The 17,892-nt window shown below is 52.0% G+C and overlaps 3 protein-coding genes and 1 pseudogene across 4 annotated transcripts in view; 2 read left to right on the plus strand and 2 right to left on the minus strand.

Moving 5' to 3' along the window:
- The first annotated feature begins 738 nt into the window (after window positions 1-738).
- Window positions 739-12,684, plus strand: E4f1 (E4F transcription factor 1). Of its 2 annotated transcripts, none has more exons than XM_026780567.1 (14): window positions 739-1,000; window positions 4,865-5,016; window positions 6,806-6,917; window positions 9,074-9,267; window positions 9,356-9,476; window positions 9,644-9,796; window positions 9,893-10,059; window positions 10,378-10,587; window positions 10,982-11,087; window positions 11,174-11,391; window positions 11,545-11,743; window positions 11,826-11,968; window positions 12,034-12,096; window positions 12,173-12,684. In XM_026780567.1, the coding sequence occupies exons 1-14, from the start codon at window positions 847-849 to the stop codon at window positions 12,527-12,529; spliced, it is 2,349 nt and encodes a 782-aa protein (XP_026636368.1). In that variant the 5' UTR covers window positions 739-846; the 3' UTR covers window positions 12,530-12,684. The 2 variants fall into 2 exon arrangements, with proteins under 2 accessions (XP_026636368.1, XP_005349234.1); XM_005349177.2 differs by having other exon boundaries at window positions 740-1,000; window positions 10,979-11,087.
- On the minus strand, window positions 2,037-2,591 carry LOC113456325 (annotated as a pseudogene).
- Window positions 12,685-12,782: 98 nt separating the features above from the next.
- Dnase1l2 (deoxyribonuclease 1 like 2) lies at window positions 12,783-16,287 on the plus strand. The gene is made up of 7 exons (XM_013347130.2): window positions 12,783-13,867; window positions 14,009-14,097; window positions 14,186-14,269; window positions 14,346-14,446; window positions 14,527-14,639; window positions 14,744-14,995; window positions 15,292-16,287. Exons 1-7 carry the CDS (start codon window positions 13,616-13,618, stop codon window positions 15,343-15,345), a joined length of 945 nt encoding a protein of 314 aa, XP_013202584.1. The 5' UTR covers window positions 12,783-13,615; the 3' UTR covers window positions 15,346-16,287.
- A 1,118-nt stretch (window positions 16,288-17,405) lies between these two features.
- The window catches only part of Eci1 (enoyl-CoA delta isomerase 1), a 20,508-nt gene continuing 20,021 nt past the window's right edge, over window positions 17,406-17,892 (minus strand). The window contains exon 7 of the mRNA XM_005349180.2: window positions 17,406-17,669. Coding sequence (XP_005349237.1) covers window positions 17,503-17,669 — 167 coding nt within the window. The 3' untranslated portion in view covers window positions 17,406-17,502. The remainder of the gene's footprint in view (window positions 17,670-17,892) is intronic.

Here is a 17,892-nt window from a genome sequence, read left to right on the forward strand (position 1 = left end):
TCCAGGACAGCCTCCAAAACCACAGAGAAACCCTGTCTCGAAAAACCAAAAAAAAAAAAACAAAAAAAAAAAACCCCAAAAAAAAACAAAAAAAAACCCCCAATCTACCAATCAACTAACCAACTTGGGACTAAATTTTGGGGATGAGTGTTCAACACTGTCTGTGTACTAAGTGTCACAAATGGTCATTTGTATGTGTACTTCTCAAAACCTAAAAACGAAATGAAAATAAAAGTCTCTGGAAAGGGGCATACGAACTGTCTCCCACTAGAGTTTTTGGGAATTCAACCCTGGTCCGAGCCCAGGATTCTGAACCCTAAAGAGTTCAGATTCTCCGGGGTGGAGAGATCGCACGGTGGCTAAGAACGCACTGGCTCTAAGCCAGAGGACCTAGGTTCAATTCTCAACACCTACATGTAACTCCATCTCTGTAAATCTAGTTCCAGGAGATCAAACACCCTCCTTTGGCCTTCGCGGGCGCCAGGTATGCACATAGTGCACAAACACACATGCAGACAAAATATCCATATACATTTAAAAAAGAGAGAGGGAGAGAGCGAGGGGGAGAGTGGGGATTCTTTAGTCCAAGGGTAACTCACCCCCAGTTAGGTCCAGCCAACGGAACACAAGCCACGCCCATTTCCGCCCTCGATAATGTCCCACTCTCGCTGCAGGGCGATCCCGGCTCCGCTTCTACAGCCACAACCCGAGGCCCCGCCCCCTTTGCCTGTCCGTCAAACTCATTCTGGTCCCGCCCCCTGCCTCTACTCTACGCCGCCCTCGGTTCGGCCCGTTGTTATGACGACATGGTCGTAAATCCGCCATCTTCCTGCGGCGCGTTGCGACATGGAGGGCGCGATGGCAGTGCGGGTGACGGCCGCTCATACGGCAGAAGCCCGGGCCGAAGCCGGGCGTGAAGCGGGCGAGGGCGGGGTTGCGGCGGCGGCGGCCTTGTCCTCCGGCGGCTTCCTTGGCCTCCCAGCGCCCTTCAGCGAGGAAGGTAACGAGGCTGCAGGAGCCTGGCGCGGCCCGGGTGCTGGCGACTCTGCCCCGGGCTGCGAGGTGCAGACTCGCCATCTGCAAACCTTCACAACTCTCACGGGCTTCCCTGCGGACCACCCCCAGCCTGCTGGGCCCGTATGCAGGGGTTCATAGGGCGCCCATTTCACCAGCCCCCTGGAGTAGACCTAACAAACGTCGCTCGCACCTCTTCAGCGATCTCCAGCCCTAGCTCCAGCGTCCCCTCCTTTGCCGCTGGGGCCTTGCTTGGCCCGGGAGGAGCAGGAGACTGAGGGCGGGGCCGCAGGGCCCTGCCAGAAAGGGGTCAAGGACCTGACGTGGGGAGGCGGCACCGCCCCACTGAGGACCTGGGTCTTCTCTCCGGGGTGGAGCAACGACTCCAGGAATGTGCAGCACACTCCCGCCGTCTCGGCTTTTACCATTCCGTAACCCCGAAAGGCGAACTATTATTACCCCTCTTCACTTCAGAGATGGAGATAATTGAGGTTCAAGGATTGTAAAATGGTTGGGTCACTCATCTCGTTCCTGTCAAGGATCAGATTGGCGCCCTTTAATTTCCCCTAAGAGGACGGGGAAGAGCTAAAAGCTTGTCTGTATGCCGAAGGCTGTGTTGGGTACACTTAAGGATTACTTCTCTGGATACCGGTATCTTTCAGAGATGGTTCAGGTGTCTGCTCTGAGTTCCACCAAGCTGTAGATGCGACAGGAAGTGGTTTGGCAAGAAATACTGTCCTAAGGGTGTTCAGTCTCACTGTAATCGGGTTTCTTCCGTATACCAGCTTGGAGAGGGGCCGTTATGGTCTCAGGGATCTCTTTAGAGATTCTGGGTTTTTTGTTTTTGTTTGTTTGAGACAGGAGCTCACTACGTAGAGGTGTTGCTGTCCTGGGACTCGATACTAGACCAGTCTGGCCTTGAACTCAGAGATCCTCTGCCTCCCCAGCGCTGGGTGGTATTAACGGCATTTACCACCACACCTAGCTTATCGATTCTTGGGTTTGTTTTTTTTTTTGTTTTGTTTTGTTTTTTCAGTCTTTCATGTGCTTTTATTTTCTTCCTTCAGCCATAATAATATGATATCCAAATTTTGTCTTAACCGGTGGGTCTGTAAACACAGGCTTATCCATCCCACTTACAGGCAAGGCAAAGGCTGCTTCTTGAAACAGTCCTACCGTGGACCCTCTGGTCATCCAACCCAGGTCACCCCCTTGCCTGGCTTTATCTTCACTGTACTGTGTGGCCACTTCATTGAATCTCATTCCAGACTTTAATTTTTCCATGGCTTCCATGATTTTGCCATGTTTTTCACAGAAAATGTGTCTGACCTTCACTGCACTGCCACCACCTTTAGGGCCCCGAGCCTTCTTGTCAGCACTGTCACTCCCAGAAGTGGCACCTCCTTTCCCCCCTTTTCCAGAGCCACTTTTCCCCTTCGGCAGCATCTCTTAGGCTTGCGGTTGAACTCTCTCTTGGGTTTGTTTATGGCAGTGGTTCTCAACCTATGTAATGCTGCAACCTTTTAATACGGTTCCTTATGTTATGGTGACCCCTACCATAAGATTATTTCCTTGTGTCTGGCAGTGGTGGCGCACGCCTTTGATCTCAGCACTCGGAAGGCAGAGGCAGGCAGATCTCTGAATTCGAGACCAGCCTGGTCTACAGAGGGAGTTCCAGGACAGCAGAGGCTACACAGAGGAGCCATTTCCAAAAACAAGCAAACACATTATTTTGTTGCTACTTCACAATCGTAATTTTGCTACTGTTATGAATTGTAATGTAATATCTGATAGCTCATCACCAGAGCGGTGGCGACCCACATGTTGAGAATGACTCTGGTTATGGCCTTTTCTCATTGTGAGATGGGATAGGTGTGTCCTTTTCTGGTCCAGTGGCTATTTATTTATTTATTCATTCGAGACAGGGTTTCCCTGTAGCCTTGGCTGTCCTGGAACTCACTATGTAAGATCAGGTGGCCTCACAGAGATCCTATGGCCTTTGCCTCCTGAGCGCAGGAATAAAAGGCATGTGTCACCACTGCCTGGCCAGTAGCAATGTCTTGGTGCTGAGTCAAACTGTAAATAAGAGGGGTAAGAGCTGGTAGGAACTTCAGTGCTTGCTTTGTGACTGTGAGCTATGTGGAGGGCACCACCCTCTTTCAGGTGGCCTGTGTGCCTGTCATAGCTTGGGTTTGCCCTTTTATTTGATTGTTAATTTGTCATTGAGTTTACTCCTCCCTTGTACCAGGCTAGGTTTGGCTTTAATCTGGGACTGAATGTAAGATAGTGGAAACTAGTAGATTGTTCTGGAAACTAGTCTGGTTGGTTCAGCTGAATGACCTTGAACCTTAATAATTTTCTTAGGTTGGACTTAGTCATACCTTTCCCCGGGGTGCTGGAATGATTTGCTTAAATTCTTAGGTGCTGAGCTGAAAGGAAGGCTCAGTGTTGAGTCCTTGTTGTGGCTGGGTGGTGGTGACACACCTGTGGTGCACAGACATCCATGCAGGCCAAACACCCACACTTGAAGTAAGAATAAACAAATCTAAGAGGAAAAAATGGCTGCTAGTGGTGGTGCACACCAGCACCAGGGAGGCAGAGGCAGGTGGATCTCTCCGAGTTCGAAGCCTGCCCGGTTTTAAATAGTAAGTTCCAGGACAGTCAGGGCTATGTAGAAAGACCCTGTCTCAAAGAGAGACACACAGAGAGACAGAAGGAAAAAGAAAAACAATAAAAAAAAGCAATTCTCCATGCTTATTATGTAACTCCTGCAGGTCCAGGAGTGGATGCAATGATGGTGAGGGACCCAGATGCAGTATCTGGGATGTGTAACTGCTTTGGACTGCTTTATCTTTGGAGTATACTCTGGAGCAGGGTTGGTACCCAGTGGGGACCAATGTAACATCATATAAGAGAGAGAAGAGTGGTCACAGTGTGGGTGTATCTCACTGGTAAACGTTTGCTTAGCATGTTCAAGGCTCATTTTCAGCACCATATATACAGATGCATAAAGTAGTGAGATTGATGAGTGACAGCTCCTGCTAGTTTTTAGAACCTGGCGTATTCTAAAAACGTCCCAGAGCTCTGCGGACGTCCACCTTCCAGCCCCTGCAGTGCTCAGATAGATATACGTAACTGATCAGCCTATTTATCCTTCTCAAGATGTGGAAATTGAGATGCCTCACAGGAAATCAACAGCAGCCCTAAATTTTTTTTTCTTTCAAATTCTGGGGTCTACTGCATGTTAGGCAAGTATTCCACCACTGAGCTCTTCCCTAGCTCTCCAGTAATCTTAAATCTAGGTCTCTGCTGTCCCCAAACTTGCTTAGGTGAGCTCCTATGTCTCCCAGCCTCTCTCCCCAGCTCTGTGGTGCAGAGACTTTGGATATGACAGCTTCAGTTTGTCCTTGCATGACAAATTTGCGGTCAGGGTAACTTGTGCAAAATACTGTCTCCCTAATAGGCCTTGCTTCTGTAGACCTCTCAAATATGAGGTTAGACCTTAGTGTTCCCCAGCCCTGGATGTACTCCAGGATATCCTCAGCAGCTCTGGGGCGAGTAGACAGATCAGCTCTGGTTTTGGTGCCATCTTTTTTTTTTTTGGTTTTTCGAGGCAGGGTTTCTCTGTGGTTTTGGAGCCTGTCCTGGAACTAGCTCTTGTAGACCAGGCTGGTCTCGAACTCACAGAGATCCGCCTGCCTCTGCCTCCCGAGTGCTGGAATTAAAGGCGTGCGCCACCACCGCCCGGCAAGTTTTGGTGCCATCTTTGGGTATCTCTTGTCTCAGCCTTGAAGGACGCTGGATGAGGCCCTGACTGCCTCCAGTCCCCCTGACATGAGACTCATTGCAGATGAGGATGACGTGCACAGATGTGGCCGCTGCCAGGTGGAATTCACTGCCTTGGAGGACTTTGTCCAGCACAAGATTCAGAAGACCTGCCACCGGACCCCTCAAGAGGCCCTGCCTACTACCCCTCCTGCCACTGCACTGCTGGGCCAGGAGGTAAGCCCCTTCCACACTGCTCTAGTTTGGCTCATCTCCCAGAAGGAAGAGGAAACAGTATCTTGAGCACCCTGAACTTTATGTTTAGGTTTATGACATGTAACCAGTTAGAAGTCAGACATGGCTGTGGGTGAAGGAAGACCAAGTCGTACCACCATGAATGGAGTGGTGCTTTGGATGACCTGGGGTAGCTCAACCTCAGCAGCTTACATAGATTGGAGGTGGGGATCCTTCCTTTCTACTGTTTGAAGGGTATCTTAGCTTAAGAGATCATGGCAGCCTTATTTCCTGTCCTGTATACATCTTGAAGTAGGGCCTATGGGGTCCTGGGACCTATATAAAGTTAGCCCACTTGATTGAATTCCAGTGATGTCTGGGGATGTACTGACATAGTCTTACTAAATGCTGTTATATAGACAGCATTCCCATGAGTCAGTGGGTAGAATTAAGAAGAGGCTATGGCCAGGCTTCATAATACAGGTCTGTAATCCCAGCTGCAGGGGAAGCTAAGGCAGAAGGATTTGAAGTTCAAGGCCAGTTTGGGCTACAATATAAGTCTGAGGCTACCTTAGATGACTTAGACTAAAAATAACATTTTAAAGGAGGCTGGAGAGATGGCTCAGTGGTTAAGGGCACTTGTTGCTCTTGTAGAGGACTCGGGTTCAGTTCCTAGCACTTGTATGGTAGCTCATAACCATCTGTTCCTACAGTTCTGGAGATTCTGATGCCCTTTTCCTGACCTCTGTGGGTGCTAGGCATACATACATACATACAAACAAGCAAAGCACTCATATACATAAAAATAATTACATCTTTTATATCTTTATTAATGGAAAGAGGCCTAGGAATATAGCTGAGTAGTGGAATGTTTACTTAACCTGCACAAAGGTTCTGTCTCTAGTGCCTTTGCTCAAGAGAAGGGAAACCTCCAAGACTATAGTTCTCAAACTGTGGCTGGTGACCTCTTTTTACAGGGGTCACCTAAGACCATCAGAAAACACAGATATTGGGGCTAGAGAGATGGCTCAGTGATTAAAAGCATTGCCTGCTCTTCCAAAGGTCCTGAGTTCAATTCCCGGCAACCGCAGGGTGGCTCACAACCACCTGTAATGAGATCTGGTGCCCTCTTCTGGCCTGCAGACATACACACAGACAGAATATTGTATACGTAATAAATAAATAAATATTTAAATAAAAGAAAGAAAAAAGAAAACAGATATTTACATTATGATTCATAACAATAACAAAATTACAGTCATGAAGTAGCAAGAACATAAATCATGGTTGGGGTCACACAACAGGAGGGACTGTATTAAAGGCCCACTGCTCTAAGGAAACTTCAGTGGCCTTAGGCTATCAGCAGGGAGGGAATGGGGTCAGGTGACATTGGAAAGGGATTAACTTTTCAGCCTTGCAGTCAGTACTTTCCCCTCACTGAGCACACTCCACAAAGGTCTGTCCACAGCCCTGGGTCCTTCCTTCTGACACCTGGCTGGGCTGTGGATGGGCTCTTTCACTCCTACAGCTAGCACGGCTTCATGCCTTCTAGGAGTCCCTTGCTGTATATGCTCTTGATCTGTGTCCAGGCTATGGCGGTCAGCGGTATTAGTCTGACGGGACTGATCATGACTCGGCCCAGGCTGGGAATCAGGCTTAGAGCCATGTTCCTTCAAAAGAAGTAGAGCCCCACCCCCAACCCCTTCCTGCAGTTTGTGGAAGTTTCCCAAGTTCCCCTCTTCCACAGAGGAAAGTTATCTGGAATTCATTTGTCTTTTGACCCCATTGATAGGTGGTGCCAACTGCAGCGGAGGGAGGTCCAGAAGAGCCCATAACTGTGGCCCACATCGTGGTGGAGGCCACCTCTCTGGCAGCAGACATCAGCCATGCTCCTGACCTTGTTGGTAAGCTGGTTGTCCATGGGTCGCCCTCAGCTCTGAGTCGTTGACTTGATTATAGTCAGGGTTGGAGGGTCTTCACTGCGCACATCCTCCAATCTCCCAAGAGCAAGGCCTGTCCTCTCCGCAGAGGGGCCCAAGCCTTGTGTGAGCCTGGACCTTCCTTACTGCCCTGGAGTATCGGGGGCATTTGGGAATGTTCAGTCTATGCACCACTATGAACTTCTCCCTCTTATGTGCTGTCGCAGGCTGTTCCTGGCCCTGTCCTCAGCATCTTCTCCACATCCCTGCCACCCCAATTCGACCTTCCTGCCCCTAGGCAGCCCCCTATCAGTGTACACCACATGGTCCCTTGTCCCAGCAGTTGCCTTTGTAGGATCAGTAGGTGGACAGGCTGTGGCAGATGTCTCGGCTGGCCCTGACTTGTTGCTTGACCTTGGTTTTCATCCCTTTGCTTGTTTACACTGGCATGGATCATTGCCCTGATTCTTAATTGGCTTTTATGAGCATATAACGCCAAGCCTCTTTGATGGCTAATGCTTTCAATTTAAGTACTCACTGGTGTGCAGTGGGAAGGGGGGCTACTAAGAAGCCCGAGCTGGGTCAAGTGCTCATTAATTGGAGACTGCTGGCTATGCAGGGAGCATTCAAAGGGCATTCTGGGCTTGAGCAGGTGAAGGAGCCAAGGACCGAGTTCAGGAAAGGGATGAGTGGCTGAGTGTTCAAAAGGGTAATGGGGCTGAGTCCAGTGTGGTTGATGTTGGGAAAGGAACGATCATGGCTTTGCAGGGACTAAGGCAGATGAGTGAACGGGCAGCTGGACAGGAAAGAATTGGGACCGTGGGTAGAACTTGACCTTGAGAAGCTATGAGAATCAATTGGGACAAGAAGAGGAAGGATCTGTTGACAAAGCCAACCTGGGGCTTGGGAAGGGAGCCTCTAAGTACATTACCCTTCCCAGTGAGGCACCTGGACACCTGCCTGGGTTTCCAATGCCTTTCTCAATGTTCCTGCAACAGGAAACTCACTCCTTGACAGTCAGACTTAGGATTGTTGTCATGTGGGGGTGGGGCCCTGCTCCTGCCCTGGCTCAGAGTTTAGTTTCTGTAGTGGGAGGTGTTATTTGGGAAAACAAGTTCACTGGGTTCTGTTGTATAACCAGGCTCTGCCAGCTGGGTCCTTTCCCGCCCACTCCCAGTATTCAAGCTTTTGTTTAGCACAGCAGTCCTCACTTCAGGGACCCTCTGCTTCTCCTGTACCTTTTGTGGGCACTCCAAGGGGAGAGGAGTCAGGGTCACCAGCATTTCTTGTGACCTGGGTAAGAAAAGGTGGTGAGGGCTGCATGGAGTGGCTGTATCGGCACTAGGCTCTTGGCATCTGGCCTAGCAGACGAGTTTCCTCTTGGGCCAGTGCACCTGTACTCCTCACCCATCAGGCCTCGTCCTTTGGGAGCACTGGGCTGGAGCACGGGTGAGAAATACCCTTAATTGTTTGAGTCATGGTGCTCACTCATTCTGTTTTGAGAGAACAGCTTGTCATAACAAGACCAGCTGGATGGGAGGGTTTCACAGCTAGTTCCCACTCACCGCTTTCATGAGGAGAAAATGTGAAGTGTGTTTATAGTATGGCTTTGCATACTGTCAGATTCCAAAGCATCCTGTGAGAAGTGCAGAAACCTGACTTCCTTTCTCTCGCCATCTCAGATGTCCAGTTTCTCCAGTCAGGTCTGGACAGGGATCAGGCAGCACCCAGATCTATCTTTTCTTTGTATTGGTGAAACTGGAGCCACCCAGCAGAAAAATGCAGGGAGCTGAACTAGAATGTTCACTGCCTATTTACCTGAGTATCCAGGTGTAAAACCCCCGTGTCTCTTTCTTTAGGGATGGATATCTCCTCATGGAGAATGCCCACATTGGGGCCCTGAGCTACAGGCAGCTCTACTGACCCGAAGGTGGTCAGGCACATGCCAGGCTGCCTCTAATAGGTGCTGCATAGATTTCCCTCAGTGCAGACTGGATTCAGGCTCTAGGCCCTGGGGCTGGGGTGGTGTGTGGTCTAGACTGTTGTGTGGCTTTCCTGTGGACTCCTGTGGAGGGATCCCCACGGGCAGGGCCTATAGTAGTGATAGGTCTTGAGGCTTACGTTAACTTGCCTCTCCTCAGGAAGTGGGCACATCAAAGAGGTCATTGTGGCTGCCGAGGCAGAGCCAGGGGATGGCGAGATGGCAGAGGTTCCAGGCAGTCCTAACCATCAGGAACTTGGGCTTATTGGGGAGGGCGAGCAGGCCCAAGTCAAGCTACTGGTGAACAAGGAAGGCCGCTACGTGTGCATGCTATGTCACAAGACCTTCAAAACGGTGAGCCCCTGGGGCCAAGGGCCCGTTGGCTCCCCTGCCTACTCCTGTCCAGTGAGGTTCCTTGAGCCTTACTGCCCCTCCCCCACAGGGCAGCATCCTCAAGGCCCACATGGTAACGCACAGCAGCCGCAAGGACCATGAGTGCAAGCTCTGTGGTGCTTCCTTTCGGACCAAGGGCTCGCTTATCCGGCACCACAGGCGGCACACTGGTGAGTGAAGTGGGGTCAGAGCTATACTAAGTAGCCTGTGGACAGGCTCTGGGGACACCCTACAGCTGGCATGTGTCCTTGGATGAAGAGACGGGGCTCTGTGCCTTGTGTCCCCTAAACACAGGACACTGTCTGTGCCACACTGAGGGCTGATTGTCCTTTCACAGATGAGCGCCCTTATAAGTGTGCCAAGTGTGGGAAGAGCTTCAGGGAGTCAGGCGCGCTGACTAGGCACCTGAAGTCTCTTACCCCATGCACAGAGAAGATCCGCTTCAGCATGAGCAAGGACACAGTTGTGGGCAAAGAGGAAGTGCCTGCAGGTCAGCTTGGTGGGGAGGCAGCCTGAGTTCTTGGGACAGGTGTTGCCAAACTTGGCTGCCGGGCTCTTCAAGGACTCATTGAACTCTTCCTTAAAGGGTCCAGTGCCTCCACTGTGGGGACAGTTACATCATCAGTGACAGGAGACCCCATGGAGTCATCACCTGTGATTCACCTGGTGACAGATGCCAAGGGCACTGTAATCCATGAAGTCCATGTTCAGATGCAGGAACTTCCCCTGGGCATGAAGGCCCTTGCTCCTGAGGTAGGTGCTGCTCTGCCCTTTGATCACACAGTGCTAGGACTCAGAAACTGCCTGCAGCAGGTCCAGGAGTTACAGCTCACCCCAACCTGGGAGGCACATGGGTTGTGGGGAGAGCTCCTTAGATGGCGTGTGCAGGCAGGGAAGCTGCCAGGGTTTGAGGTGAAGTCCAGGGAGAATGAGCTGGAATTTAGTCAGGGAGAACAGGCAGCTGGCAGTGCACCATGGGGTTGCCATGTGGCGTGGGTGAGAATGGGTACCCTGTACCGGGCTGCCTGACAGGCCTCCGTCCTTCCTTCTTTCCCCCTACCTCCCTTACAGCCCCCAGACCCTGAGGAGCTCCCCTGTTCCAGCGAGGACAGCCGTGAGAATCTGCTTCATCAGGCCATGCAGAATTCTGGCATCGTCCTCGAGCGGGTTGCTGGGGAGGAGAGTACTCTGGAGCCAGCCCCTCCCTCTGAGTCCAGTCCCCAGTCCCTGGGAGAGGGATCCCCAGAACTGCCACTGCTGGAGGTGGAGCAGATAGAGACAGTAGGTTTCCATTACTGGCATGATCTTTCTGTGAGGTTGGCCCAGTGTCTGATTAGCATGCTGGGGTAGAAGGGGCTGCCACCTCCTAATGCACTTAGCTTTTTTATTCTTTTGAGACACAGTCTAATGTAACCCAGGGTGTCCCAAATTTACTATGGAGCCATTGTTGGCCTCAGTTTTTGATCCTTCTGCTTCTGCTGAATACTGGACTCGGGGACATGCACCATTGTGCTTGGCTTGAAAAGCGCATTGCTTTCTGCTGTGATTTTGTTCTCTATTAATTTCTTTACCTAAGGCCATAAGGCCAAGAGAGAAGAGGGCTGGCTCTTGTGTTTGGCACCTTCGGAGTGTAGTTACAGGCGGTGCTAGTGGTTGGTCTCTGGTCCCCCAGCAGGTGGCCAGTGAAGCTTCAAAGGTGCCTAGGACACACCCATGCCCTCAGTGCAGTGAGACTTTCCCAACAGCAGCCACCTTGGAGGCCCATAAGAGAGGTCATATAGGTGAGTAGCAGGGAGAGTAGGCCTGGGGCTGGCAACTAGTGGGCTTGTGGGTGGTGAAAATGGCCTAATGCTGAGTGTGGCTTCAGGGCCGAGGCCATTCACCTGCACACAGTGTGGCAAGGCCTTCCCCAAAGCCTACCTGCTCAAGAAACACCAGGAGGTGCACGTGCACGAGCGCCGCTTCCGCTGTGGAGACTGTGGGAAGCTTTATAAGACCATCGCTCATGTGCGTGGGCACCGACGTGTCCACTCAGACGAGAGGCCTTTCCCTTGTCCCCAGTGTGGCAAGCGTTACAAAACCAAGGTAAGCCTTTGGCCCTGCAATCCTTATGCTTGTACCCACCCTCCATTGTCTTAACTGGGGGTCTGGCTGTGTCCCCTTTCACCTTCTTTCTAGCCTAGACCTGGGGGTGGGAGCTATGGTTGAGGACAAGCTGTCACGGAAGGGTTTCCCTAGAATGCCCAGCAGGTGCACTTCCGGACACACTTAGAAGAGAAGCCCCACGTGTGCCAGTTCTGCAGCCGAGGCTTCCGGGAGAAGGGCTCACTGGTGCGGCATGTGAGGCACCACACGGGCGAGAAGCCTTTCAAATGCTACAAGTGTGGCCGTGGCTTTGCAGAGCACGGCACACTCAACCGGCACCTGCGCACCAAAGGTCTGAGCCACAGGTGGCAGGAGAGGGTGAGGGCTGGGGTCAGTTGTCCCTGACTGACTGAGCTGAGCTTCCCTGTTGGCAGGGGGTTGCCTGCTGGAAGTGGAAGAGTTGCTGGTATCTGAGGAGAGCCCCTCCGCAGCTGCCACTGTGCTGGCAGAAGACCCCCACACCGTCCTGGTAGAGTTCTCCTCGGTGGTGGCTGACACCCAGGAGTACATTATCGAGGTAGGTACAGGGCAGGGGGGCAGTGGGACTCGGGCCAACCCAGGCTGACCTAATTGGCTTTCCAGGCTACTGCAGATGACACAGAGACCAGTGAAGCCACTGAGATCATCGAGGGCACCCAGACAGAGGTGAGGGTCTAGGGGAGGTAAGGGAGGATCATCAGGCTGCTGAGCTGTCCCTCGAGCTGAACTGTGGTCCTTGCAGGTGGACAGTCACATCATGAAGGTGGTACAGCAGATTGTGCACCAGGCTGGTGCTGGGCACCAGATCATCGTGCAGAATGTGACCATGGACCAAGAGGCAGCACTGGGCTCAGAGGCAGCTGCTGCTGACACAATCACCATTGCCACTCCCGAGAGTCTCACTGAACAAGTGGCCATGACACTGGCTTCAGCAATCAGTGAGGGCACTGTGCTTACAGCCCGTGCAGGTCCAAATAGTGCTGAACAGGCCACTGTGACAATGGTGTCATCAGAGGACATAGAGATCCTGGAGCATGGAGGAGAGCTGGTCATTGCTTCACCAGAGGGTCAACTTGAGGTGCAGACTGTCATTGTGTAGCTTGAAAGCCTCTGCTGTGGTGGAGTGAGGACCCCGAGTGCCTGCCCACACCTGCCCGCTCAGAAGACTGAAGTTCAGGCCCAGAGGAGCTGAGAGACTGTGGATATGCAGGGTTTTTGTTTGTTTTTTGATTTACAATAAAACATGAAAATCTGCAGCTTGTGATGTTAAGGTTGAGGCAGCCTCTGGCTGGCACCACTACCTTCATAGGTACCCTTTAGCCACAAACTTGGCTTGCAGCCCTGGTGGCGCCTCAAGGCGCGTAGGTGTCTCTGGCATGTTGACAGACGCCTCTTGATGCTGTCCTACCCGGCTGGATCCCGGACTCCAGCTTTCACAGGCCTGCTTGGGTGTGAGATGTTCCTTCTCACCTGTCATATCGGGGACTGCAGGGGGCTAAGGGTTGGTCTAAAGACCTAGGACTCTGGATCAGCCTGAGTAGCTGATGCTTTCCTCTGTGATGGGCAGGTGTTGGGGAAGCTGCAGGAGAAGTTAGCAGGCTAGGGCTGGTCTCCTGATTCATTATCCTGTTTTCCTGATGGGCTGCAACTCAAAGCAACTTATTCTGGGCCATCTAGTTTCAGAGGTGGCGACGAGTGAGGCTGGCCGTGGGCATGGTTGTCTCTCACTGTAGTGCTGCTGAGATTCTTCTAGGGGGCTGCCAGGGGCTTCTGCCATGATTCTAAGTAAGTGGAACTGGTTTGGCATATGCCCGGTCTCTCGGGTCTCTGGAATGGGAGCCAGGTCTGGAATCCACCCCATGGAAGGGGCGGTTCCTGTTGTAGTCCAGCCCCTTCCTGGTCTAGGGCTTCAAATACTGTGGGTGCTTTGGAACCAGAGCTACTGTATGCAAGACTGCAGTTCATCTTGGGCCACATGAGGCCCTTAATCTGGATTGAATCTCTCTGACTGACTCAGGACCCTTGAGTTTTTGATACCATCTTATTCACAACCCAGGTAAGTCTAGGGGCTGGGCTGGAGGCTGGGTGGGAACAGAGGCCTCCCATCCTTGGAATGAGAGGTCATCATATTCCCCCCCTCCCAGCCCACACACTTACACACTGAAGAAACCTGGAGAATGCAGGGATGCAGAGCAATGTGGGCGCCACACCTAGTTGGTTACAGCTGTGCTATGGCCTGGTATGGGTTGGTGTTACTCTGGGACATTCCTGTCTCCAGGCTTCCTGCTTTGCCATGGGTTGGCCCTGGTCCTTGCTGACAGCACTTTGGGCACTGGGGGCCGTGGGGGCCACAGCACTGCGTATTGGAGCCTTCAACATTCAGAGCTTTGGTGACAGCAAAGTGTCAGATCCAGACTGCGGCAGTGTAATAGCACAGGTGAGGCCCAGTGGGGTAGCAGAGGAGCGGGATGAGGGTAATGGGGGCGGGGGTGGGAGGTGGGGCACAAGATGGGACTAGGAGCTAGGCTCTGGGCAATTAGGCTGATTGGGACAGTGTACCTGTGGGTTCTTCCTTCAGATCCTGGCTGGCTATGACATCGCCCTGGTGCAGGAGGTACGAGACCCAGACCTGAGTGCAGTGTCCTTGCTCATGGAGCAAATTAACAGGTGTGGCAGGGCCGGGCACCACAACCCCAGCCACAATCACAAGCTTGGTTTGGTGTCTTGACCCAGGGACTGGCGCATCTCTCCACAGAATGTCCAAGCACAAGTACGGTTTTGTGAGCAGCAAGCCACTTGGACGTGACCAATACAAGGAGATGTATCTGTTTGTCTACAGGTGAGGGGTGGGGTGAAGGGAGGGGACACGGGCAGGGGTGACCAGCTCCGCAGACCACTTGGTCCTCTGCTCCCAGGAAAGATGCGGTGTCGGTTGTGAGCACATACCAGTACCCAGACCCAGAGGATGCCTTCAGCCGGGAACCTTTTGTGGTCAAATTCTCAGCTCCTAGCTCTGGTGAGGCTGATGCTGCCCTCTCCCAGACCTGCCTCTGCCAGGCTGTCCATGAATCTCATGCTCCCACCTCCCTTCCACAGCCGCCAAGGAGCTCGTGCTGATCCCCCTGCATGCAGCACCGCACCAGGCAGTGGCAGAGATCGATGCCCTCTACGATGTGTACCTCGATGTGATTGACAAATGGAACACCGATGTAGGCCACCCCCTCCCCTGCTCCCTAACTCACATCCCAGAATACTAAAGGTGTGCGCAGGTCTGGACCACTGCGCCCTGATTTACCGCTGTGCTTGCCCACAGGACATGCTGTTTCTGGGCGACTTTAATGCCGACTGCAAGTACGTCAAGGCCCACGACTGGGTATCGATCCGCCTGCGCAGCAGTGAGGTGTTTAAGTGGCTCATCCCTGACAGTGCGGACACCACAGTGGGCAACTCCGACTGTGCCTACGATCGGATCGTAGTGAGCGGAGCCCACCTGCGCAGGAGCCTGAAGCCCCAGTCAGCCGCTGTTCATAACTTTCAGGAGGAACTGGGCCTAGATCAGACGCAGGTGAGTGTGGGGTTGGGCTCATGAAGAGGGACCCGGCAGACACACCAGCCCACTCAGGAGAGGCTCACAGAAATACTTGCCGTGAGTTTACACTGCTGTTCCCTCCACAAAGGCAACCATAGCCAAGGATCCTTTGTGCCAGTCCCCCAGGAAGGGACCGTTGGCATGTTTCTGTTCCTTTGCCACATGGGGGCACCATGAGACCCACGGGTGGCCACCCGGACTTTACCATCCCCCTTCTCAGCTGGGACATGTTTCTCTGCTGAACTGCTGAGGCTCCACCCCTCTCCTTCCAGGCTCTTGCCATCAGCGACCATTTTCCTGTGGAAGTGACCTTCAAGTCTCACTGACAGCTGAGGCCCGGCCAGGATACGCCACCTGCAGACTCTGTCCCTAAGGAATGGCATCATAATGGATCACTGGGTGGCGGGCCACCCACCCACTGAATACAGGGCAGGGCCAGCTGGTGTGGACAGTGATCATGGGCACATTACGGGATTACTGGGAGCCTGTTTCCTGTCTGTAAGGAGTGCTGACATCACGTGATCTACCTCATAGGGCTGCTGTGGAGAACCCGTGGAAAGCACCGGAGCAGCACGCACTAACTGCATGCTTAGTGAACAAGCCGCTCTTGGCCAGCATTACCCACACGTTGGATGAGGCCTCTGTGCCTTCTGAGACCTCGGTTCCTAGGCTGTAAAACTTGGTCTTGATGCCCAATAGATCTCTTTTCATTGCTCTCAAGGAAATAGATGGCTTAGCTTGTCCACTTCCCAGCCTGGTGAAAACCGGTCACTTCTAGACCATGCCAGTTCCCTGTTCTTATTTCCTTTGTACAAACTTCAAACGCTTCCCATGCTCATTCTGCCCTTCAGGGATCCTGACACACTCATCTGAAGCAGAGGCTGGGTTCTTATCTTGCTCTGCAGGAGCAAGGGAGGCTGCACCCACCCAGTGTGTGAGCTGTTCTGGAACTTTCTGGGGAGGAACCCCACACAGCAAAACAAAGGCACCTGCTTGGCACTCAAGTCCTGCCCAGAGCCCACGCCCGTGCTTGGGTTGAGCCCTTCAAAGGAGTCTTATGGTCTTATGTAGCTTCTTCCCTGGAGTCCTGGGCAAGGCCCTGAGGATGGAGGTTTATGCTTGGGCGGGCCATCACTTTAGGAGCAGGAAATTGTTCCGTGGACACAAGACTCTTGTGAGGTTTCTGGTTGTTAAAACTTCTCATCTTTGTGTGTGTGTATTTATTTTTGTGTGTGTCTATGGAGGTCAATAAAATATCTTTAGTGGCATTAGAGAAATCGGTCTGAGTCACATAGAAAAAAAACCCCTTGTGATGAGTTAGAAAAGTTTGTTTGTTTGTTTTAGCATTTCTGGGAATTGAACCAAGGACCAGAACGTGCTAGGTAGGTGCTCAATCAAACCTCATTCTCAACCTACAAGTCTGGCTCTTGCAAAATCTACGCACGATTTAGGATTTTGCACTGAATAAGCAGTACTGGGCTGAGCACGTGGCTCAGTTGGCAGTGCTGGCCTAGCACGCACGAAGCCCTGGGTTTGGTCCCCAGCACGCAGAGGTTGAGGGAGGAGAGGCAGTCCTCATCTAGGGCAGGAACAGTGGCGTGGTCACAGGAAGGTAACAACCCTCCTCCACATTCCTGTTCCTCAGGTTCTTCTGATAGCTGTCTGTTCTTTCTAAATGAAAATGTACGTGCCTTTACATTTCCTCTGGCGATCTTAGTAGATAACTGGGGACAGAGACTGTCTGGCCTTAAAGGTTCCAAAAAGGCAGCCAGTAAAAGGCCAAGGATAGGCCAACCTGCAGACATTGTTCACAATTCTGCTTTAAGATGGACAAGCAGTGTGACGTTTTGTGTTCACCAGGCAGAAGGGTGCTTGTGGTTGGAGCTGTAAGGCGGTAGGCTTCAAGGAACAGCTTCTTTGTATGAGTGTGTGACTATGGGTAGCCAGAGGTCAAGGGGTATCTGCCTTGTTTTGAGACAAGGTGTCCCACTGGCACTCACTAATTAGGCCAGAGGATCCTAGGGATCTGCCTGTTCCTGTCTACCCAGTACTGGATCACAGTGCACCCACCATGACTTGCTTTTTATCAAGCTCACAATGGCATGGTGACCACTTTATTGACAGACCCATCCCCCCTGCTAACAGGACTGCTTAAAAAAAAAACCTGTGTGTGTGTCTGTGTGTGTGTCTGTATGTGTGTATGTGTACCATGTGCATGCAGTGTCCTTGGAGCAGAGAGGGCACTGGCTCCTGGAGTTACAGAGGGTTATGAGCCACCATGTGGGTTCTGGGAATTGAACCTGGGTTCTGTGCAAGAGCAGTCAGTGCTGTTAACCACCAAGCCACCTCTCCTTTCTGAACAGGACATTTTTAAGGTCAGGAACACAAGAGCTAAGAATTTTTAAGTTGAAAAATACCTTGTTTATAATCCTTGGGACCAGGGAGACCCCAGAAGGCACGCATGACCAAACATCTGTGGGGCTTTAGCCCCTCTTTTGCTTGAGCTTTTCCAAGTACACTTGCAGGGACTTCTGGATAGAGTCTCGGGAGACGAAGCTGACGAAATACTGGATGTCAGCCTCCCGCTGCTTGATCAGGTTGTCTGCCGTGGCCTTTCGCATCATGCTCTTGGTCAGCTGCCGAGAATGGTCTAAAGAAAATGGGGCTACTTGTGAAATTCACCTTCAGAGAATGTGGGGCCGTTCCTGCTGTTCTACATTTTCTGCAGGTGTTGAAACACAGGCTCTCAGAAAATCACAGAGAGAACTGGGTGTCAGCTACGGCGGGATAGGGAGTTCAAGGTCAGCCTGAAATGAACACCTTGTCAAAACGAACAAAAATACAACGTAGAGGGGGCTGGAGAGATGGCTCAG

Source organism: Microtus ochrogaster, chromosome 7 (assembly GCF_000317375.1).
Source record: "Microtus ochrogaster isolate Prairie Vole_2 chromosome 7, MicOch1.0, whole genome shotgun sequence".
NCBI classification, from domain to species: domain Eukaryota; kingdom Metazoa; phylum Chordata; class Mammalia; order Rodentia; family Cricetidae; genus Microtus; species Microtus ochrogaster.